The sequence below is a fragment of the Manduca sexta genome, chromosome 10 (assembly GCF_014839805.1).
Source record: "Manduca sexta isolate Smith_Timp_Sample1 chromosome 10, JHU_Msex_v1.0, whole genome shotgun sequence".
NCBI classification, from domain to species: domain Eukaryota; kingdom Metazoa; phylum Arthropoda; class Insecta; order Lepidoptera; family Sphingidae; genus Manduca; species Manduca sexta.
Window position 1 is genome coordinate 7,662,409 of NC_051124.1, and position 24,081 is coordinate 7,686,489.

Below are 24,081 nucleotides of genomic sequence, written 5' to 3' on the forward strand. Positions count from 1 at the left end.
TTGACAATTGACAGTTGAAAGAATTGACGTTGAATTTGGGAAAATTTTTTGGCATGTAGATTGTGTTTTTAAATGTCGAGAAATAAATAAATTAAAACTAAGTTTAGCTCAGCTTTATCCCCAAACATATACTTATTTAAAATATTACTTAAAAATAATCAAAACTTACACCATGTTGCGAAGTTTGTCACGGGTTTTAAAAACCACTAAACAATGTGGAAGGCTTTGCGCTTCAAATATTTACAGGTATGTAGAATGCTAGAAATAAAAGACGCTAATTCGAATCTTAAGTAATTATACTCTCTAAGTTAATTTCCTGTTTCACGTTCTTAGGTGCAACTTTTACGAGAAAAACTAATTTTTATCTACTGTTTATAAATTCTTGAATTTGAGATGTCAAATGTCAATATAAAAAAAATATCGTAATACATTACTTATTTAGCCAGTAAAATCTAACAGAATCTTAAAAAAAGTTCTTATTCTCTTTTGCATAAAATTTTTGCCTTTAGTTAGCATGTTTTCGTTCGCCATTCAAGACCGCGAATGTGTAAATATAGCAATTTTTATTTCGATTTCAAATCGATAGACTGCCTCGGTGGCGTAGTTGTACTATATGCGCGGAACGACAGAGCTCTGAGGGCCTGGGTTTGAATCCTAGGTTGGGCAAAGTGAAATTTGGGTTTTTCAGCTCAGTGTCTGCCCAGAGTCTGGAATTTGTGACTGGTGTGGCGAAAGGCTCGCCCCCTATCACTTCATAAGACAGAACAGACTTGGCGAAAATTGGGTGCCCTGATTGTGCCTCTGCATACCACTTTGGGGATAAATGTGTGATGTGTGTGTTTTTTTTAAATCAATCATTTTCAGTCAAAATGCTATTATGTATTTAAAATACGCCCAAAAGTTATCAGAATTGGGAAAATTTTTTAAAATTATTATGTACCATGAATTGGACTAAATTCCCCATGTTACCGCATCACTGCATATTGCATTATTATTTAATATACAAACTTATGTTATATACTTACTTATAGCATTGGCAACAAACCAAAAGTATAATTCTGTTTTGCAAATAAAATATACATTATAATGTAATTAGTTGTCTCCTGTAGTTACCCAATTTCACTAAAGATTACTGAATATTGAATAACAATGTGTAATTTAAAGCCTCGAAATTTTCTTAATAGGGTCATAGGCATATACTATGTCCGAGACAGAAACTTTGCTTTTGTTTATCCTGAATTATATCATTTATTTCACAAACCATGTCAAATTACTGCAAATGTATATTATGTGTGCGTCCTGAACACTTTTCTCATTTGATTTATTGTATTTTGTACATACATAATATGTACTTTTCTGTTATAAAAAATATCTTTATTTATTTAACCCTCAATTTTGGTTTTTATTTTTGTAAATACTATAATAGTATATACAGAGTCATTTTGCCAAAAATTATGCATGAAAATAATCTGTCTTCACAAAAAAGCCTTGCCCTGCCTTGTTTTATGATGTTTTTTTTATCATTGTGCAATTTGGACCAAATATCTTTTTATAGGGAGTGCTGTGTTTGATTGAAAATGTGATATTGCAGATGTGACAAATGCTCTTAATTAATAAAAAAAAAATTAAGTAGTAATAGTGTCAAAAGGATGTGTAAAATAAGTAATACTTTTTATTGATATTTATTATTTTGTTTAAAAATTATATATTTTTTTTCATCTGCAGTTGAAGTAACTTATTGTAAAGTGTTGATTTTTAAGAAGATAAATGTGACGTTTTATTTAGAAAATCAAAATAGCCCCGTTCCTTCTAACCAACCTCAAAAACGGGAAGAGGTTCTCAATTTGAATGTATTTTTTTTTATGTTTGTTACATTAAAACTTTTGACTGGGTGAACCAATTTTCTATTTTATTTCATGGTATACCTTCAGTGTAATTACCCATATATAAACCATAATCAAGAAATATCTCCAACATTCATAAAAATACAATAGCCACATTATAATACCCATCTAGGTATATGTGAGCCCACAACAGCTAGTTCAATGGTATGAAACCAAGCTACGGGGTAGGTGTGTAAAAAAGACCCCCTCAACATAGAACATCAATCAATAACGATTCCTGAGAGGGTTGTGCACTCATATAAAAATTTAAATTATTTTTTTCCTTATTTTACGATAATATAAATGAACTGCTCTAAACAACTATAAAAAAACGATTGTATTTTTTTCTCCTCTCCTTATCATGTATTATAGTCTTTACTTTAAACTGATTTTGAAAAGAGCAACACCAGAGTTTCTTGCCCGTTCTTCTCTGGTGAGAACTGCTTTCCAAACTGGTGGTAGAGTTAATATTGACGGAATCTAAATAATGTATAACATTTTAAAGATTCAAATAAATCATTTCATTTCATAAAATATGAAACCAATATAATTATGCTTGTATTCCATTTCAGGCAAAGCAAACAGTTCAGTGGGTTTGTTAAACCGATAACCAGTTCTGATAAGTCTGGTCCTGTTTATAACAAATGCCTGTGCCGAACAATGTTTATACAAACTCAAGACACACCAAATCCAAACAGTTTGAAATTCATGCCAGGAACAAAAGTTTTAGAACCAGGACAGACTATGGACTTTCCTAATATTGGTGCTGCGCAATGCAGTCCTCTTGGTAAGTAGTTTAATTTTATATGTTTTTGTTGTATGATATTTTTGTGATTTCAAGGATGCTTCCTGTTAACGTAGCTATAGTAATTCAAACACACTGCAACTCCTGTGCACTTTATAATTTTCAAATATTTTGATATTAAGAATACAATTTTCTTCTGTAGTGGAGCTAAATTATTATAATCATAATATGTTCTCTTTGGATAGACAATTATTAATAATAATATCTTTTCAGCTAAAATGATCTTCAGAATTGACGGTGTGAAGGCTGTCTTCTTTGGCTCTGATTTTGTAACGGTAACTAAACAAGATGATGATGTCGAATGGAAATTACTCAAACCCGAAATATTTGCAACAATCATGGATTTTTTTGCAAGTGGCCTGCCGATTGTGACCGACGCTAAACCATCTGGAGACACACGTAAAACTTTCATAATTTTTCCTTAATTAATATAAACAATTTTATTTCTCAATATTGATGTGACATTGATCCTCTATGTGAATGTGCCTTTCTTGGTCTGTCCTTTCATACAGCAATAGGAAATAACTGAGGAAGTGGGACAAGGATTATGGGAATGATATATGAATAAGAATCACAAAAAAGGGATAGAGTCTGACCATTATCGGTATAATAATGATGGTGATAACAGACACACATAAATTGCCCTCTGGTGATATAGAATGTATTCAGCTGTTTTATGTTGGCAATGGTAGGGAATTTTTATGCATTTGGATAATTATTACTGAACACATGGTGATGTGGTCTGGAAGGTGACAATTCATTCCAGGATCAGTTGAATAAGCAGACTCGATTGTGTCAGTTGATGAGGAATGAGCATCTCTCGTCAATCAATACTGTTTGTGGATCCCATCCCACTAAGTATCAGGTTGCAGTCAGATGCTTTCCAATGCTCAAATTATAAAGTGTATTTTATATTCCAGAAATAAACGAAAACGATGACGAGATAGTGCAAATGATTAAGGAATTATTAGACACGAGAATACGTCCAACGGTGCAGGAAGATGGCGGTGACGTATTGTTTGTAGACTTTAAGGATGGCGTATTAAGGTTGAAGATGCAAGGGTCATGCTCTTCATGCCCAAGCTCCATAGTAACACTCAAAAATGGGGTAAGATATTTTTGAATTTTATTCATTCATCATTCAAGTCCTATGTCCCTTAGTTGGGGTAGAGGGCATCCACAATTCATTTATTTTCCACAGGAGACAGTTATCGGGATAAAAAGCACCCTATGTTTTAATCCAGGACATGGTTGTGTATGTCAAATTTCATCCAAACATTCACTCATTCGTTTTTTTATATTTAGCAAAAAAATATATGTGTAATGTTGTTGGGGGGCATATAATAATATACGCGGGTGTAAATTTATAAAGTTTTATTCGATTCGAGGGTAAGTACATACACAGACCTATGTCGTGCCGTGTTGTTGCGGGCCGACTGAGCGACGCGCGCGCCGCGTGGACGCGGCGCAGGTGCGGGAGCGGGAGAGTGAGCGCGGGGCGAGGTATAGCCGCGACCATATATTCCGCGTGGGGTAGGCACAGAGCCGCGCGAATGGATCGTGATGTATTTCCAGCGCGTTACATATGTTTATTAAAACGGGTCCACTGTAAAATCATACTTTTTGATTTACGACCTTATAGCTGGGAGTTATCTATATTAACTTGTACAGAAAATATGCTACCTCATTTCACAGTGATTTTCTGGTGGTAGGATATTTATATAATTTATATCCGTCCGGATAGCGAACAGCGTACACAAGTTGAAAAGACAACGATAGTGTTATAAGACCGCGTTCCAGGATCAACCTGTGGACATTCCGTTTCAAACAAGCCGGCATAATTGTGTCGACTGGCGAGGGGTAATCATCATTCGACACTATATAGCCTCTACTTCACTTACCATCACGTGCAGATTGATCTCTTTGCCTTGTCAGTAAAAAAAAGATAAGAATGTAGCTATGTTTGCTTGCTATACCATAGAGACTGGCAAAAATTTTGAAATTATTTATATAATTTCAGGTGCAAAATATGATGCAGTTTTATATCCCTGAAGTAGTCGCTGTAGAACAAATAGATGATGAAGGTGAAAAATTGAGTGAAAAGGTATTCAAAGAATTCGAACAATTAAAAACCAAAGAGAAAAATGAATAAACATGTATCAATTAATTTTGTAAGCTTCAAGTAGTGACATGTATATATAGTTAATTTTGTTTTTATATTGTTAAATATATATTTTTATTAGAGTACCAGCTTTATGTTTTTATATCAAAACCTTTTGTTGGCAAGATCATAAATTTTTTGTTTTTTTTTTTTTTTATAAAATCAGGTTTATTTACAATTTATTTCTTCTTCTTATTTAATCATTGGACTTATTTGTGCTTGCATCACATTAAAGAAAAAAATAATTATATCTCATTGCACATTTATTATCAATATAATTTTATAAATTTGAGTATCGTAGGCTATCATACAATCAAGTCATGCTTAGATTGGTCAATTACTTATAAAGATATTTATCACTAAAAATCAACTGCAAACGATTGCATATTATATGGTAAAAATATAGCCAAATAAACTGCATGACAAAAAAAATCTTATTTTGGAGCAATTTTAATCGCAGTTTTCATTCTCCCAACAATTTTTCTTTACAAAAATCGAAATAGGCAAAGGAATCGAAATTCATAGGAAACTCTGATGTACGTATAATGTGTGTTTATTTATTTATTTTATAATTTCATAGTGAGTAGGATAAATTACTGAATCTTAAACCATTGACCAAATAAAATAGAGAAAATACTGTCGAATCTGGCTTGCATATAAATATATGAGTGATCCAAATGGTCCCCAAAAAATATTTTATTAGGGCTTCAACTAAAACTAAGTTATATTTCTACTTAAGTCTATATAGTACAACGAACTTATATTACGCGTAACGCACGGTCGAAAGCACTTAAAATATCGATATTTAAAAAAATCTTATAAATAGGTGATTATGGAATTATACAATGGCAGTGTTCCATTATACATAAAAAATCTTAAGCCATGTACGGTTTTCGACTTACGCTAATAAAATGTTTCATAGATTCTAATGCTATACAAGTTCTGAAGCCAATTGATAAACCTATTTTATTCTAGAGCGTATTTTATTTAATAATAGAATTTTAATGTATGAAAATATTTTGTTAATTCACTGTATGTCAAATTATGGGCTAATTATGGGCCAATTTCATAGAAGTCATATTTATAATATATTTATATTTCAAACTTTGCACCTTTTAATTTTGTTGCATTTTTCTCACTGATGTTTTCTATTTCAATTAAACTGTCATCGTTCGTATTTATACAATATCCATATCAAGAAATTCGTAAAAGATTAAAAATAATAGTTTCAATATTCAGTGTTTGATTGCAATATGATTTAAAAAATCCGTATTTAAAGTCGAAACTAGTTCGAATAAACAATAAACCTACAGAGATTCTTGCTGAAGTCTAGACTCTATACTTACTTGATTAAAATCTACTGCGATATCGCAAATAAAGCTTCGCCCACACCTTCGTACCACCATTATAGAGGGCTAATATTAATATAGACTCTAAGGGCCTTTAAAACACATAATAAGTGGTATTTCGACTAACTTTAATGTAGAATACAATTTTATTTTTAGTTTAAATCGAGCCGGGACGCACTACTGTTATCATTATTACATATTTTATATGAGAATAATTTTAATTATTTTCGTATATAACAATCAGAACATAAGTTTATTTTACGCATGAGTATGATTGCGCATATACAAACTTATCGATTGTTTCATAAATCGATAACATTTACTAGCACGCGATAATCGATATAACATCGCATAGATAGGTGTGTGCAAAGCTTAAATCGACTAAAGAGGTTGTAGATTATGCCTCATTAATGCTATTTAAAGAGTTTAAGGTTTACATCTACACACACAGCAGGATGGGAACAAGAACCAGTCCATGAATATGCCGGCGCAGTCGTCTGAAGGATCGTAGGCGAGTAGGCGATGCCACTTGTACTTCTGTTCACAGCCGCAGTCGCGGTTGCATCTGTTGGTTGTTGTTTTACTGAAATGATAAAAATACAGCTCTGGATATAAACCTTTTAAGTCAAGATATAGCATTATTATTTTTTTTATTATAAGTACAGATTTGTAGTGTACGGTTGCGTGGGTAACTGTAATTATATTTTGAATGATTTCTGAAAATGATATAACGTGTGAAAATCAGTATGAAAGGATATTTTTAACATCCTGAGAAAATTTACATTAATAAGGCGTAGAAACTAAGCCGTAACCATTACACAATACTAACGTTTGTCTGCGATTCCGCCCACATAAAAAAGTTTTTCCGGGATAAAAAGAAGCCTGTAACTAACGGGAGTAATATGGCGTCCTTTAGAAAAAATTTAAAGTAGGTTTAGTAGTTCCTAAAATTAGCACGTTCAAACAAACAAACCACAGATTTATAGTAAAGTATAAATTGTATACCTATACACATATTCTGTTGACCGTTACTGAGAGTTTTAGTGAGACGTGTACCTAAGACCATATTCTTCTGACTCTGTACGGAGTGAGATAATTAAGAGTTAAATAAATAATATCAACATTATATTATTTAATATCTCACTGCTGGGCACGGGACTCCTCTACTATCGAGAGGGCTTAGGACTTAGTCGACCACGCTGGCTTAGTGCGGATTGGTATACTACACAAGCCTTCAAATTTCTTAGAGAATTTCTCAGGTATGCAGGTTTCTTCACGATGTTTTCCTTCCCCGTTAAAGCAAGCAATAATTCACAAAGTATACACACATAACTTTAGAAAAGTCAGAGGTGCCTGCCCTAAGGTTTTGAACCTGCGGACATTCATCTCAGCAGTTTCCACTCCCAACTAGGTTATCGCCGCTTTTTATATTTTTTATTAAGAATTAAAGAAACTTAATAAAACAATTACTTTTTAAAACCTTATACCTGCACGTCTCCTGATGTATTGCTTGTTCGAAGTGCATAGTGTTGACTATGGCGCGCAACTTCCTGGCCGAGTTAAGCGCCCAATACGGAGTCATAATCTCTGTCTTGCTCTCACAAGCGTCCACTCTGTAAAAACAATATTAGAAGTTATTAAGGGATTTGATGGTTTGATTGAAGTTATGAATCAAAGGAATGGGCGTGTTGAAATTGCTGTCAGAGATAAGGGAATGATATGATTACAGCTAATGTACCCTAGCCGTTATCAATAAACGATCCCAATCTTAATCTTCTATCCGATTCCGAGAATGAGCCAATCAAAATAACTTATTTGTACGCATGTCAAAAATCCTTTATTTTGATTGGTCCAATTTTGAGATAGATCGAGAAAAGCGATTGGGATCGTTTATTGAAAATGGCGGTGCATCAATCGAGACTAAGAATGGACCTATTCTTGATAATTATGTATTATTCCCGTGGTAAAAAAATAATTATTGCACAGTTGCAAGACAACCCTACTAACCTTCATTACTTTCCATAAAACGCATTCGGTCTCTTGTATTCAGTTGCTAATCGATGATAGCGTTCATGTCTATTCAAAGAATCTATTTTATAATAAAATATAACTTTCTAGCAACAGTTTTATATTACACCTCCTTAGATCCATGATTTTGTCACCAGCATTGATATGGAGGAAAGTGGACAGTTAATATTTCCAACTCCTCCCTATCTTTCTATTTGAATAATTTCGTTGCGGGTAATGACATATTAGTTTTCCCTGACACTCGCCGAGCTTCACTGCTCGGTGTCATAAAATGCGTGCCACGTGATCCTGGCTTACAGGAGTTGTAGTGGTGTGTGTGAGGGCGGGAAAGTCTTGTAAATAGTTTTATATTATCTGACTACTTGTCCATCTGTTCACCTATTACTAAATACTGACCTTCCAGTGCTATTAACAGCCTGAGCGTCAGGTAAGGGCGTGTTCGCTGCTTGTCGAGCATGTCTGAAGAACGAGTCGCCAGAAGCATCATGCATATCTGGTACACCTGGAGCTCGCTTTACCCGGCTCCCTGCTGGCGTGTTGAAGGACCCATACATTCTCTTTATTAACGCTTTATTCTCGTCTATAAACGTCTCGATCTGTTCCCTGGAATGTGAGAAAGTTTATGATATTTTTAAGATAAGTAAGGTTAAATGCCTAATTGATGATATATTCTGAATCTTAGAATATTTTGATGTAACTACCACTACTACCTAACACACGACGTTAACACCTATGAGGGGTTGCACAATGGAAACGCGGCTTTATATTGTGGTAATGTAGAGTCGATTGCTTGCTAGCAACGTAGCGAAATTGTAGCCAATGTAACTGGACATAATAAGACTTAACATCTCATGTCTCAGGATGGCGAGCGCAGTGGAATACCAAACAATACTTTGAATTACAAAGTATTGTTTGGTATTTCTACTGTTTATGGGCGGTCGTATCGCTTACCATTAGGCGAACCGCAAGCTCGTCCCGTCATTGAAAGCATAAAAAAGTTACGAATCTTAAAAACCGTATATCACATTTTGACATATAGATCTTGATTTAAGATAGATAGTAGATCAAACATTATGGACGTCAAAGGCTATCAACAAACATAGCCGCGAGTAAAACCTTTATTCTATGAATTATCAATAATCAAGACAAAATATACATTTTCTGTATATTTGTACATAGACTATAAAGAGTCATTAAGTAATTGTATATTTCATATCACTCACAAAGGATAGGAGTTGCCAGCGGTAGGACAATACAATTGGTAGTTACGCTTGACACATGGCACGCCTCGTATAATCTGACCTTGCAGCTCATAGCCCAAGGCCACTGATAGCGCTGTCCACAGGATCTGAAAAACAACACGCTTACATGAAAATATTGCACGCAATAGCAACGCTTAGCTCTGATCCAAAAGTGTTAAATTCCCGTAAAGACATATATGAGTGGTTTTGCAGTTCAGGACCGATAGCCAGTAGCTTCTGATCGCCATAACTCGTGTCATGAATTAGTGAAAGGGGGTATTTTGATAGCATATGTCAGAAAAAGAGGTAGTATCTAATGATTTTTTATGTTTACGCGAGAAAGACATTAAAATTAAACTATTTTAGGATTTTATTGCGGTTTATTATTAGTGTCTAATGTTAAATTATATTATCTATCTTCTATAAACGCCCAGTAGGTAGAGGATATAGATTCCTCACATATAAACGTCCACTAGATAGATATTGGGTGTGTATGGATGGTGTGTGATCCTAGTAAATATTTTGGGAAGGTATCCACAATACTAGAATAAAGTATGAATCCGCTGTCGATCATAAAATAATAGAATTAGGCCGAACATCCTTCTCATTTCTTAAAACTAGGTTACGAAAATCGTACTCATTGTAAACAGTATGAAAGAAAAATAACGTGCATTGAATGACATTTACACTCATTCGAGACGAATAACAGAAGATTGTTATAACCATGCAATTATTACTTGACAATTGAACAAACTTTATTTCGAGAGTCGGGAGGCCCTCTTCACGGGTTTAAATTCTAAAACCCTCCCCTGGGTACGCCTATGATTATAAGTATTAAACGTATCCGTAGTCAGTTCATGTTGGTATTGTAGAATAGTTATGAAACCCTGGCAGTGGTTCCATTTATGCTGCACTTATATTCTTTTAGTATTAACCATCAAGGCACATAAACTCTCGAGAATTGAATAGAAAAACAATGGACCATATTTCAGTACTTAAATTTTATAAAACATGGAGGTATTCTCGTATAGTTAGATACATATTGTGCAGTACTTATCTGAGTTTATACGAAACCGATTCTAATTGAATCACAATGAGAATAACAAATGATATTCTAAAACCATTGAAACAAATAAAAAAAAAAAAATTAGCATAGACTACCTAAAGTTTTCCATACTGACTTGTCTTAAAATCTTTGAAGGAATACAGGCCGTATTTAACAGTGAACCAACTCATTGAAGGATACCTATATTCAACAATGGACAATCCATAGATATCCCCATGATGATGTAGAAATCTAAACGTAAACCACTTAGAAACTTATAAAACCTACATTTAGAAGGTACGTTAAATGAGATTATTTATAACAAAAAACTTGAACTAATCACGAATCTAATGAACCGTGTACAAAGGGTTAAAGACCCTTCAAATACGCGGAAAACGGAACTTCGCATAGAGCTCTTCAATAAGCGAAGAAGTCTGAAGGAAGTTTATTAGTCATTCTTCAGCACAATGGACAATCGAGCCGACAAGGTGTGTCGGTTTCCTATGCGATTAGCTGCGTCTTCACGGAATTCGAATTTCTTTACATTTACTCAGAGTTCTAGACAGCTTGTTTTAGCTTGCAAAATAATTAGTTACCTACTTCAAATATATTTGGATGGTTATGCAAAAATTTTCGTTTATAAACACTATCTAAAATCTATTACTCAACATTCTGTACTTTTTTTAATAAATGTAGTTTTGCCACTTCCAAAACAAACACACTTGCACATTTCTGATTATAATCCACTAAAAACACTTACACTGTGCGCGAACAAATCCATCCTCGCTACCGGATTATTTAATTAACACGTCCTTCTTGTGTAACATGCGCTAATTAACTGGACGGATACAAAATAAAAACAAATCGGCCAGTGACTACCGAAAAACAAAAAACAACGCAAACGCAGCGCCGACCACTACACATCGGCAAAAGCTTCCCAAGATAAGTGCCGCGATACTGAATAATGTTTCAAACATTATTATATTTTCTTTAATATATTCAATTTTATAGCATTATAAACCTTACGCATCATGTACAAAGTGTAAAAAATGTTAGATGTTACAATAGCTATTGTAGTTTATGCATGAAATGTGACTAACATAAAACAGTCATTAAGATTCAAAATAGCAAACGCTACAAAACATGTACTCGTTCAGAATATTGAATTTTCTCATGCAACAATATTATCTACTTTATCATAAGTATTCAAAAAAAAACGGGTTGTGTTTAAGTTTACATATTTAAGTGATTTATGAGATGCCAGTTGCCACGTTGCGCAACACAGAATGGGAAAACTGGATCGCGTCATTAATTTAGCAAGCGCTTGTTATTTAGCAATTCAAAAGTTATCCAGTATATTTAAGACGCAACTGTGTCAATAACCTTGCATGGAACGAAATAAATTTACATATTTTTGTGAGCAAAAAATATAAGGCACCAAGGCGTTCGTTCCGTGGCGCCTCCGGTAGCGAGCGGCGCGGGCTAATCCGACGTCACAGAATAGAACTTCGCAATGTGTATTATTTTTAAATTTGTAATTACAAAGTTCAATACAAACACTAAATATCATCCGAAGTTCTTCAACGTTTTAAAAGCAATGTTTAATTTTATCATCTCATTTAATAGTTTCGATTCACAGATCAACCTGTTAGTTAACGAGCAGTCTGAGGTCACTGAAATAAATAGGAAAAAAAATTCATAATTAATATTTCGAAGTGTTAAAATGCATTAAAAGTTACAAAACTCATCTTAAGATTAGTGTTGGGTAACATTACACGGTTTGTAAGTCGTGTTTGCTTCTGACAAAGCATACAAATTAACCACGGTAATTCACAATCATTGCTCGAACGTACGATCATTTTGAATTGGCCGTTCATAAAGTTTCGACTATTGTGCTGCAGATACGAGTCGCCAGATATTCAAATAAACTTGTGCTCTCTTTTTATTTTCGCAACATGAGAATGGGATTCCAAATGTCAACAAACCTTGTCTCGTCTTGTAATACATATTAGCATGGACATAAACAAACATAATCAATTCGCACGTTTTGTGTTCCACACTTAGCAACTACGAATTTCATAAATATTGCGAATGCTTTTATGAATCAAGATAAACTTGAGGTTTTCTCTATGATTTATAGGTACTTGTTTGTCCGATGCAATGGCAGTGAGCCATGAAGTCATACTTTAGAGCTTAAACCTGATCTTCACAAAATAGACATAATTTTTTTTGGTTTGCGTTTGTACCGATGTTCTATGCAAATGTTATGTGTACCTATAATTTTTTTTTGTATGTAATGGGTAAATCTAGGCTCTATAAACAACGGAAAATATATTGAAACCGAAATAGATGCATACCAGAAGCCAAAATGTTACAATATAATAAATATTATTAAGCAACTTTAAAATACGATAACGCTGCCTTGCACTTAAAACAAATAAAATTCAATAGAAAGTCTGATCTCGATTCAAATTGCTTCCCAGTGTAGTGCGTGATTAAAATGTAACCATTGCAAACGTTCAAATAAAGTTTGCGTGTAAAACGGTCGCACGTACATTGTTGCGCTATTTGTATTATTAAATGAAAAGTTAAGTGATATAATAAATATTTGATACATAATAATGATGCTGTTAGTGTGATTATAGGTTTTTTTTTATTTTTTATGGGAGCAGGGCTAAACGAGTAAGCATGCGTCACTTATAAACGTTTTGGTAGAGGTTTTTAGAAAATTTGAGGCAAAGATAAGTTCTTTAGAGTTATTACGCACTGCCGACTAGACGTCGGCAACTTGGTCGACGGCGACTTTGACTTTTTTATAGTTTAATATAAATGTATTCGCACTTGGCTTATGTTTTTCCAGTCCACAGTACATAATAGCTCTAAATTGTTGAGGGCAGATAATATAGTAAGTAAAAGCTGATTCCACTTGTTTTTAAGTGTTGTTTACTTAGTTTCTTTATCTTGTGGGATGATGGATATTCGAAACATCTACGAAGAATCGCGGGGAAAATTGAAATTCATTCCTAATATCAGTTGAGTTAATATCAGTATCAGTTCGATAGTAATCGATATTTATATAAATTTTGTTTCGTTCATTTTTTTACATTTTGCATATTGTAATAGATTCAATGAATGCTGTAGGTAAGGCTAAGAATTTTGTGATAATTTATCACGTATCATTTACCCTCAATTATCACGTTTTATTCGTAAGAGAACCGCAAATAAGAGTAATTACGATTTAAATTTAATAATGTTTTTAAATTAACTCGTTTAGCTGTTTATTTAGAATGCAAAGGATAATGTCGGCAGTTAACTATAAAAAATACGACTCAATTCAATACACGTACCTACGTAGCAGAATGTGTTAAGTATATGTACCTTCTTATTAAAAAAAATACTTTATACGGAAATTTTAACAAATTATAAATACGACACTTAAGTCTTGAATTTTCAAAGTAAACAGTACTTAATACATTTTAGGAGACCTGTCAAGTAGACCTGTCTTTTAGTATCATCATCAACCTGATGAAGTCCACTGCTGAACGTAGGTGTAACTGTTTTTACCTCAATTTAATGTGGAGTTAGCGCTTTACACTTTTTGACGCAATTTTTCACACATCCTCATTATATCTCCTTTAGAGAATTTCTCCGGTGTGCAGTCTTCCTTACGATCTTTTCCTTCACTGTTAAAGCAAGCGATAATTCACAAAGAATATACACATTTGAACTTGTGGACATTCGTCTCGGCAGTCCTTTTCACACCCAACTAGGCTATCGTTGCTTAATTTTCTTAGTATCAAATACTATTAAAATTAGGTTCTTTCTCAGGTATGTTGGTTTCCTCAAGATGTTTTCCTTCACTGTTAAATCAACCGATAATTCAACGAATACACACATTTGAACCTGCGGACACTTGTGGCGGCAGTCCGTTCCACACCCAACTAGGCTAACGCCGCTTAATTTTCTCTCAAATACGATTTAAATTAGGTTCATTAGCTAACATAGTGGACCACTGCATAAAATTCCAGTTACTTTTTATTTATGTACTTGGCATAAAGTAATCTATTAAATTATGGACTGGTATGTTATGTAAACCGTTTATCGTGACTTATGATACACATTACGCCATAATAGGTCTGTAATATGACGAGTAAATAAGTCAGTATGCATGACAACTGTTAATTAAATTGTAAGTTGTATTCTAGAGTTTGACACGCGTGTTTTTAATGTGTACACTTTATTGAAAATAGCATATATTTCTTTCAGTTATAAAAATAAAATAAAAGTACTTTCGTGGAGTCCAGTAAGTACGTATCAGTAGCAAAGGGTGATTTATTCCGAAAGGAAAGCCGACACAACATAAAGGTATTAATAATATACATAAATGCAGTCTGCAAATTCTTCTAATGATAGATTTTACAGAAATAGAAGCCGATAGGAATTGAGTTATATGGGCTCTTCGTCACTGGTACGTATTATAGAGTAGATATAATACCTTGATGTTTGCTCAGTGCGGACGTGACAGTGTCTATTGCGAAGTAATTTTATTTTCGTGTTGAAGTAGGCATTATGACAATTGGTTTAGTATTCCTTACTCAAACTTCACGACACGGTTCTGCAAGTTAAAACATAGACAATAGCTTCAAAAAAATATTTCTTTGCCTACAATGATATACAGTATGTAATTAGCAATAAATTATTCAGTCTAAGTACTTGTTACTGCAAATACACCGGACAATTAGCGGGCCTCGTCGGACATACCATGCGTGCTCATTAGAAATTAATTCTAATGATGAGTTTGCTTTGTGAATTTTCCTTCGTCTATCGTATTGTTTTTATCCAAGGACAGCGCAATAACAATTTCCATATTTAAAAATTAGGTAGGTACATATGAGAATTATCTTTTTATTAAATAAGTCATCGCTAAGATCATAAGATAACCATTAGAAATAATTTGGAAACCAATTTAACACAAATATTTACCAATAAAGAAAATTAATGGGATTCGTTTTAAACTAAAACTTTAATCCCATAGTCATTAGTGCAGTCCAAAAATAAAGCAAACGAACCGTCCGTAAACGAAATACGAGTGACTCATAGCTCGTGCTTGCATTCGAAAAAGTAGGCATAGGTGGCCTTAGAAAGTGGTGAATGGGGTAACTAGCCAGGGCCGCGTTTCCAGGAGGCTCGAAGGGATACAAAGAAAAGTATTACCCTCCTTAGGGAATTGGTTAGACCTTGCAAAGATTTGTTACGATTTATATAATGCTGCTACTTCTAGGTAAAGGTGCAAGCACTGTACGTCAGTTTATAAAAAATAAAAAACTTCAGGCATACGTTAAAAAACAAAAATCTATGTGTTTTTCTGGAATCGTAAATTGGCAGTTGCTACCATGGCCTCATCGAATTCACATCCTAAATATTCCTATTAAATAATTAATTCAATGAGAATTTTTTGCAAGTTTATGGTCGCCAATGATCTAAAGGTAAGCTTATTCTAATCTACCCCGCGCTAAATGATGTTTTACGACCTCTCAATTATTAAAACTATATCTATGCATCCAATACTAGCTTAAAAGAACCACAATTTTCTGATCGTCACTCTATTTTCATAAATAATTTACAAGCTTTGTCATTAATGACAAAGGATTTAATCTTTATCGATCCGGCAAAACAAATTTTATATTATTTTCTAGACTCTAGAGCATTTCTTCCATTTTAAAAACCTTGAGAAAAGGTAAATTAATGATAAACCGAAACTGTTGACCTCTTGGTTGTTGGTGTATTTCACGACGTATTGTTGGCAAAAAAAAAAATAGATCTTATATAACGAATTCAATTTTAATTGTTCTTATATATCTCACATTATTTCTTACTAGAACAGATGAACATATAAGGAAAACCCGCAAACAATTAGACGCAAAACCATTTAACAAAACATTCGGACTACATTTCCGATAGATATCAACATAATGTAAATCTTATTAGAATTGCGACTGCGTAGTCTCGCAGGAAACGTCCATCCCAACTCGCCTAGCCTGAGTCACACGCGTGGGCTAGATGATAAAACATGAAACGTGAGCGATTTGTAACATCCACTGCTATGTAAAACAATTTATAAACTTATTTCAATTGTTGAGAACATTCACCCCAGTATAAGGTAAACGCACTAGAAATCAATGTAGAAAAGTAAACTAGACATGATATGCATTGTAGAAACTTTGATTCTTCGAATTCGAACCGACGCGTTGTGACTTTGTTATTAAGCTAGGTTTACTGTTCATTTCAATTTTGTTAGTAGTGATATTCCCTAATGTGAGAAATTTGTCACAAGTGCCATCTCACTGTTGACATTCATTCATCCCGAAGACTAGTGGCTCGTATGCACAATTTATATATTGCTGTCATCACACAATTTCATTGGTAGAATTTGGAGGATCAAAATCCCTCCCAAATATCTATTTCTTACTTTGGCTTGGTCTGCACTACACCCACGATTTCGCAGATATTGTGGGTGATATGAGCAAACACTTAAGCGAGAGAGGGCTTTACAAATATGTTCGCTACTACCAAATTATATAAAAAAACATACTGATGGACTAGAAGTTGTGAGTCAATGTGCTGTGACGTAATGGAACTGGAAATATTCCAAATGTGAAAATTTGTAAAAATCGAACATATCGTTGAATGGATTTGGATGAAATTTGAATTCCTATTTATGGCTTATTACCTGAAAAATGCTCGGCTGACAACCTTTAACTTTGGAAAGACTTTCATTCTGTTGGTACTTAAGAAATACCAAATTTTAAATAATATGTAAATTAAAATGATCCGAAATCAACGGTTGTATCCGCGGTGCAAAATCCATATTTATTTGTTTTGAATCGATAGCCAAGATATATACAAGCCTTTGAAAGCCCCAAATCATAAAATTTATGAGAACCTTGTTTTTTGGAAGCCGCTTAAAATATACAAATATTTTATAAACCACGATGAAGATATGGGCATCAACCCAAAGAATTACATCGCTTTAAGAAAATCTTTTTAAGTTAGTAAGGATTTGGATCCTTCATTAATCAAATACACATATGAACTAAACATAATTATGTAATTATTGTATACCATTTATGGATAATTCAACCAGATTCCTACGAGACGGATTGCAAATCGCAAGTAAACAAAGGCACTATTCAGTATTTTCATCGTGAAGTACGTTTGTAAAGCGCATTTAGCACTCATCTTTGTGAGTATAAACCTTATTTCAATACTTCTGATTTTGAATAGGCGTAGATTTTCACAGCCTCGCCGGCATAGTTTCGAATAACGTGCTGAGATCTTTGTTAATCCGCCGATAAAAGTGATATTGGAATTTTCTGATTATTAACAACTCAGGGTTTGGTGGTGGGCCCGGTAAATGGCAATACATGAGACTTAATATATTTACTTGGTGAAATTTTGTCATGTTAAATCTTTTTAAAGGGAAAAAGGCTATTTAAAAATGTCTTAACAATGCTGAAGTAGGTTGTACGCGGCTCTACTAACAAGTCAAATTATATGATATCTTGCTGGAAAATATTTTTTTGACATTAAGAGCAAATACTATACATATTGTAGGGCATAACTTCGTTTTTGGCCAATTACTTATTATCTCAACTATGTGAGGTAACTTATGTTTACGCGGTTGTTAGACATTGAAATAATTCTTTTTGTTTTTTCAATTTTATCGCGGTTTTTATATTATAATGTTGTCCCGACGTTTCGAAGACTTTGCAGCCTTAGTCACGGGACGAAATGACTTGTTGGTCATACGAAAATTAAAAATTAAAATATATACCTACATTTTACAATTAAGCACAGTATTTATAATTTTTATACGTCATCAGTTAAAAAATAGCGTAGTTTTCAATCTGCAACTCACAAAACGATTACCAAACTAATCTTAGTCTACTACTAACAATTAAACAACTAGAAACACTATAAAATTATCTGTTCACGTGTAATGTTCTTCGACAATTACACCGTTTATTTTATGACATGTGCTTAGTTAATACTTGCTTAGGCCTATTCACAATGTTTGAGCAAATGAAAATTGTCAAAGCTGGGTTAAACAAACGTGCATTATTGGCAAAGACAAAACAAATGATCGTCGGTAACATTGCCGAAGGCGCAGATTAGACAACACGTTGCTTCATACATGGAAACGACGTACCTTTGACTTCGACTTTATGTGACGCGAGTACTATACAGTATGTATACTGTCCGCGGTACTCATGTACCAATTAAATAGTATGGATTTAGGTCTGATTTAATGTATTTTATCTAAGGCAAAATCAGTGAACGCTAGAAAATTTTGTCATTTATTATCATTTTTTTTTTATTATGTAATAAATAAGTCGACTCATTGTTGTTGTTTGACTCGATTTCTGTATTAATACCTATCCAAAATAAGACTATGTTCACTATCTATTGAATTATGTATTTATATTGTAACTAGTTACGATGTCGTGGTCTTATATGCTAAAGATAAAAACTCTGAAATTAAAACCAAGATTAAAAAAGTTACCACGCTGATTTTAACAGCACTTGTTATAAGAACTATGGTTTTAATTTGCTTGACTGTTGTGTACGTCTTAATAATAAACGCTGTATACTGCCATAGGTAAACAATCTTTTGTTTCGCTTTCTCTGGCTACAAATGTCACTTAACATAGCAAGACAGAACACTAAGTAACTATCAGAGAGTGACAGTATATAAAGTTTATAGTAAGACGGAATAGCTTTATTCATAGCAATATTTTACGTCGGTAGAGCGCGAAATTATAAGTCGGATACGTGCTAATATTTGAAAAGATCATTTGGATAATAAAAGAATTTGTGCTCGGTATGGCAATAGGCTCTCGCCTATCGGCTATCACCACTCGAAATGTAAGATCGTCGGTACTGTGGTCCTTCCATGTATGCAGCGATCATTATTTATAATTAACTACACATGTTAACTTGAGAATTTTATGCATTTATAATTATTAAGTATGTGCAAACAAGCTTGTACTAAGTCTCTTTCGCTAAACGTAAAATAATTTATAATGTGACCTATCAAAAAATTGTTGTTAATGGAAAAAATATTGCCTCCACATTTAATAACAAAAGTAAATAAATATTTATGACATCCACACTGTTAGTATTATTATGTATTCACGAGATAATATTTTTTCTATCACATAAACTACACACATTTTGCCGATTACAATTCATTGATTTATTTTTTCGTTTCTACGTCTCAACAAGATTTATCAATTTTGCTTTACTAGTCACTACGTTTTATTTAAATACGTTTCACACCCTTAGAACTAAGGTAACTCAACACAAAAAAATGGTTTGTGAGAAATGGACAAAATATAATTGAAAACAATGAAGGCAGACAATTGGGCAGTCGTCGAAAGTGAGAATCTCTGTTTCTATTCTATAATTTTCTCTTTTTCTCGTCCTAAGGTTATTATGAATGTGCTTTGGTAGGTAATGTTTTCACAAAATCAGAATTTTTCACAAAATTTGACGTTAGGTAACTTTAGTCCTAAGGGCCCGATTTGTAAAATATAAACTCTTACTGGTATTTGGTAGAAGGAGCCATTGTTGACTGTCCGATAGGATGTGAGTGGCACAACGGGCACTGATCCATTGCGCAGGAGGATTGGACCTTGGAGCGGAGTCACCGCTGGTTGGAGACCTGGAATCAGACAAATTGGTTGTGAGCTATTTCCTACGGTTGAAAATAATGCAAAACATTCTTAAAGTTTCTAAACGTCATCGAATTGTTTATTGACTGCGTCGATGGCGGAATCGTATTACGGTACGACTGCAGTGCTCAGGTCTCGGGTTCGATCCCCTGGTCGCGCAGTGTTATTGGGTTTTTCTGCTCACTATCAGTCCTGTGTCTCGAATTTGTGCCGGCGGCGGAATACACAAATACACAAGGCGGAAAGTGGATGTCCCAGTTGCGCCTTTACTTACCCCTTTGGGGATAAAATGTGTGCGTGTGTGCAAATGATTTATGTTGGTCCCTGTAAAACGCTTTCTAAAAATGAGCTAGTGTATTTCACCAACTTCGGCAATATTTTTCGTATAATAACACTACCAAAGTAAGCCCTTTTTATATTTATTCACTGGTGGCCATGAGCTTCATCTACTAGAGGTTTTAGGTCCTATTTCACTACGCCTAGTTTGCTGTGCAGGTTGCGATCTACTTTACATAATGTAATTTAGTATAAACCGCTTATTGTTTATACACTAGTATTATATCTTTCTTCCTCTTCTCGCTCGCAAGATCATTATGGCAAAATCAAAATGGCTGTACGTTGATTCCTTTTTTATACAATAACAACAAGACATTTTTATAGTGCTATCTTTAAGACAAACTTAAATGTAAAAAATAATTATGTTGGTATTTAAAGTTATTTCGTCATAAACGACGACCGAATCTGTCTTCATTTTTCACACTAAAATATACTTAAATACTAACCATCCATCATAGAATATGCAAAGCACCATCTTTAACAGACTCTGCTTTGCATAAACGCTGCATATAAGAATGATAATTTGGTTCGTCTGAGTGTTCACATACATTAAAGCTATTAGTATTTCATAATAGTCTGCGAGGCACCCTATTCAGGTCGGTTTACGAAATATATATGAACTCAGCTCTTGAGGCTATGTTTTTATAGTCCTGTAATTATTGGCACCAGCGTCTGCCCACGCGCACTCCCTTACCATAGTTCGATAGATTATTATTTAAACATAATTGTTAGCTAGTTTTGTATGAGTTTTATTTCTACATTTTTTATATGTGTGAAGTCAATTGCCGTCTTGATCAAAAGAGTTTAGGGTCTATAATACGTTAATAACTTCATAATTGTTTTTAGGTTATGTATTAATAAAATTAGGTTAAAGTTGGTTTTTGATTGATGGATTTTGATGGTAGGCGGGATTGGTTGCTAATTATTATTGTTGTGCAATCGTTAAGGAGGTAGCATAGAAATGATACCTATAGGGTCACAAATTTGAATCACCTAACCCTATGATTGCTTCTATTATGTGCCTCAAATTGTTCTTGCTTTTCTCTTCATATATTCTCGGAGTAATGTTATACATCTGAGAAGAGAGAAACTATGCTTCTTCCTAAGTAACGAAACAAAAAATATTGTCAATATTTCCTTATATGTTACCTAGCTAGTTCATAATAATGAAGGCATTTAGTGTATACTTTTCGACGTAAGAAAGATCCATCAATGAAACGCAATCAGGTGTATTTAACCAGTCAAGAAAATTTCAAAACGACCACCATATAAGAATTCGTAATCACAATTTAAATTACCATATAATGTGTTTTTTAAGAGTACTCAATACTTACATCTGGTATAAATGTCAATAATGTAACGATACGTGATTTCTCTTCAACAATATGATTATACAAACTTTCACGCGAATTTAACTTTATAGCATAAAACGATTACAAAACATGGTAGTGGTTATAGTTCATTGTACGGACAGCTGTGAACTGACATTGGTATAATAATTACGATTATTATCTTTTTAGGTTAACTTAACGTGTGGAATTCATTTATTTAGGTTTCGTTTTAGGTACAAATATCTAAATAAGGAATTTCGTCAAAAAGGTCACAGAAGCCTTGCATACCATATTAGCGGAGACAATAGACAACAGCCAGAAATTCAATAATATAATGAAGCAATTAAGAATGAATTTCTGGGAAGATTAATACAGCGCAAGTGGATGAAGTAACCTTTCTAATGCTGCATCCATGACGTGATTAAGATGGCGTATGCTCTAAACATACCTCTCGTGAACAAGACTACGTGAATGCAAAGCCAATACTTGTGATGCTAGGTCAGTAACTAAAAGCCATTTTACTAAGCGCTTGGAAATATTCATTTACACGTAACTATTTAGCGCCACGATGGGAAAGAAAATGTATTTAATTCTCATTCTATAAATTAAGACAGTTTTCTTTAAAATATTTATTAAAAATTATTAAACTCCAATTTGCGCCCAGAATATTTATATTTTAATAATACTACGTAATACGTGTTTGTCATTGTTTCGCCATAATGTAAACCCCGTGCAAAATCACCAGTAAAACAATTTGTATAAGTTGCGCATAAATATGAAGTAACTTCAAGCAGTGGGGTTACGTTGTGATTTTTTCAAATCTTTTCCTCGAAAACAACTTGAAATATTTGTGTGATCTACTCATGCAATACCACGACAGTAATATAAGGAAAATTAATTTTACTGCGTTAATTTTCATGGATAATTTGTTTTATACAAGTTATTGTCTCATTTTGTGAAGTTCTAGTGTAAATTAACGTATAGTAGCTCATAAGATAAGCCCTTGAGCGGCGATAGCCTAATTAGTTGTGGAGTGGATTGCCGAGCCGAATGTCCACAGGTTCAAATCCCAAGGGCACACACCTCTGACTTTTCTAAAGTTATGTGTGTGTATTCTTTGTGAATTATCGCTTGCTTTAACGGTGAAGGAAAACATCGTGAGGAAACTTACATACTTACCTGAGAAGTTCTCTATAGGAATTTTACGGTATGTGAAGTCTGTCAATACGCACTAGGTCAGCGTGGTCGACTAAGGCTTAACCCCTCTCAGTAGTAGAGGAGGCCCGTGCCCAGCAGAGGGACAGTATATAATACAGGAGTGATATTATTATAGCTCTTAAGACGTGTACATATCCGTAAATTATCAGAAAATGAAGAAAATGTGCGCTGTTTCTATTTACCCGGCATTTGGGGTGAATAGAAAAAAATTCGTTGTAATGCACTGACAACCAGTTTTTACAATCAATAATAATATAATTTTTTTATTTGTATGGACCCTGTTTTCATTACTATAAAGTCCTCACATGTATCTATTTACCTCTTTCTTCGTGTCTAATGCCTCCAAAGATATTTTTATTCACTCTCCATTTGTGTGTATTAATCTTCAATTTGTAGAAAAAGTATAAGTGTCTTGATTTTATTTGATTAAAGAATATTGTTGAATATAGATTTTGCTTTGTTTTAATAATAGATAAAGACTTAACTATTCAACTAAGTACATTAACAATCAAATAATGCAATAGGATACGATGTGAAATAAAAGTTTTTACGTGGTATTAAAACACAAAATTGCATAGGTCAATTAAGGCGCTTATTGAATAAAAAATTCTTTATAATCGTTGTGATTTGAAACTCGATGAAATGAAAATTAAGTAGTTTATAGGTACAATTTAGTTTCCATACAATTTATGTTTATATAACTCAATTAAGTATAAGCAGATGTTTATATTATTAATTGTTTTTTGTAGAGTCGTTTCCGTAGTATAATTTCAATTAGGGCATAAGTTTAAGGAATACAATCTAGTCTTAATGTAATTTAGTGCTTAAGGCGATACCTCAAGGTCCATTTTCATACATTTTGTTTCGGCTTTAATCTGGGTAACTAAACAAGTATTGGCAAGTAAAGAATTTAAATTCACGTCTAGTTAGTGATTAGTTCTCGCAGTTGA

The 24,081-nt window shown here is 33.6% G+C and overlaps 2 protein-coding genes across 2 annotated transcripts in view; one reads left to right on the forward strand and one right to left on the reverse strand.

Moving 5' to 3' along the window:
* Positions 1 to 4,939, forward strand: LOC115442698 (NFU1 iron-sulfur cluster scaffold homolog, mitochondrial). The gene is made up of 5 exons (XM_030167831.2): positions 1 to 246; positions 2,456 to 2,670; positions 2,902 to 3,087; positions 3,609 to 3,796; positions 4,709 to 4,939. The coding sequence occupies exons 1-5, from the start codon at positions 173 to 175 to the stop codon at positions 4,838 to 4,840; spliced, it is 795 nt and encodes a 264-aa protein (XP_030023691.1). The 5' UTR covers positions 1 to 172; the 3' UTR covers positions 4,841 to 4,939.
* A 155-nt stretch (positions 4,940 to 5,094) lies between these two features.
* The window catches only part of LOC115442697 (protein spaetzle 3), a 47,280-nt gene continuing 28,293 nt past the window's right edge, over positions 5,095 to 24,081 (reverse strand). The window contains exons 3-7 of the mRNA XM_030167830.2: positions 20,118 to 20,236; positions 9,450 to 9,574; positions 8,623 to 8,829; positions 7,686 to 7,811; positions 5,095 to 6,781 (exon numbers count right to left, since the gene is read on the reverse strand). Of these exons, the coding sequence (XP_030023690.1) occupies positions 6,625 to 6,781; positions 7,686 to 7,811; positions 8,623 to 8,829; positions 9,450 to 9,574; positions 20,118 to 20,236 (734 nt within the window). The 3' untranslated portion in view covers positions 5,095 to 6,624. The remainder of the gene's footprint in view (positions 6,782 to 7,685; positions 7,812 to 8,622; positions 8,830 to 9,449; positions 9,575 to 20,117; positions 20,237 to 24,081) is intronic.

Excerpts from the sequence above, each read along its gene's own strand:
- LOC115442698 (XM_030167831.2), top strand. The coding sequence starts at position 173 with ATGTTGCGAAGTTTGTCACGGGTTTTAAAAACCACTAAACAATGTGGA. Across the intron at positions 2,671-2,901 it reads TGCGCAATGCAGTCCTCTTG|CTAAAATGATCTTCAGAATT; the intron begins GTAAGTAGTTTA and ends ATATCTTTTCAG. Across the intron at positions 3,797-4,708 it reads TAGTAACACTCAAAAATGGG|GTGCAAAATATGATGCAGTT; the intron begins GTAAGATATTTT and ends ATATAATTTCAG.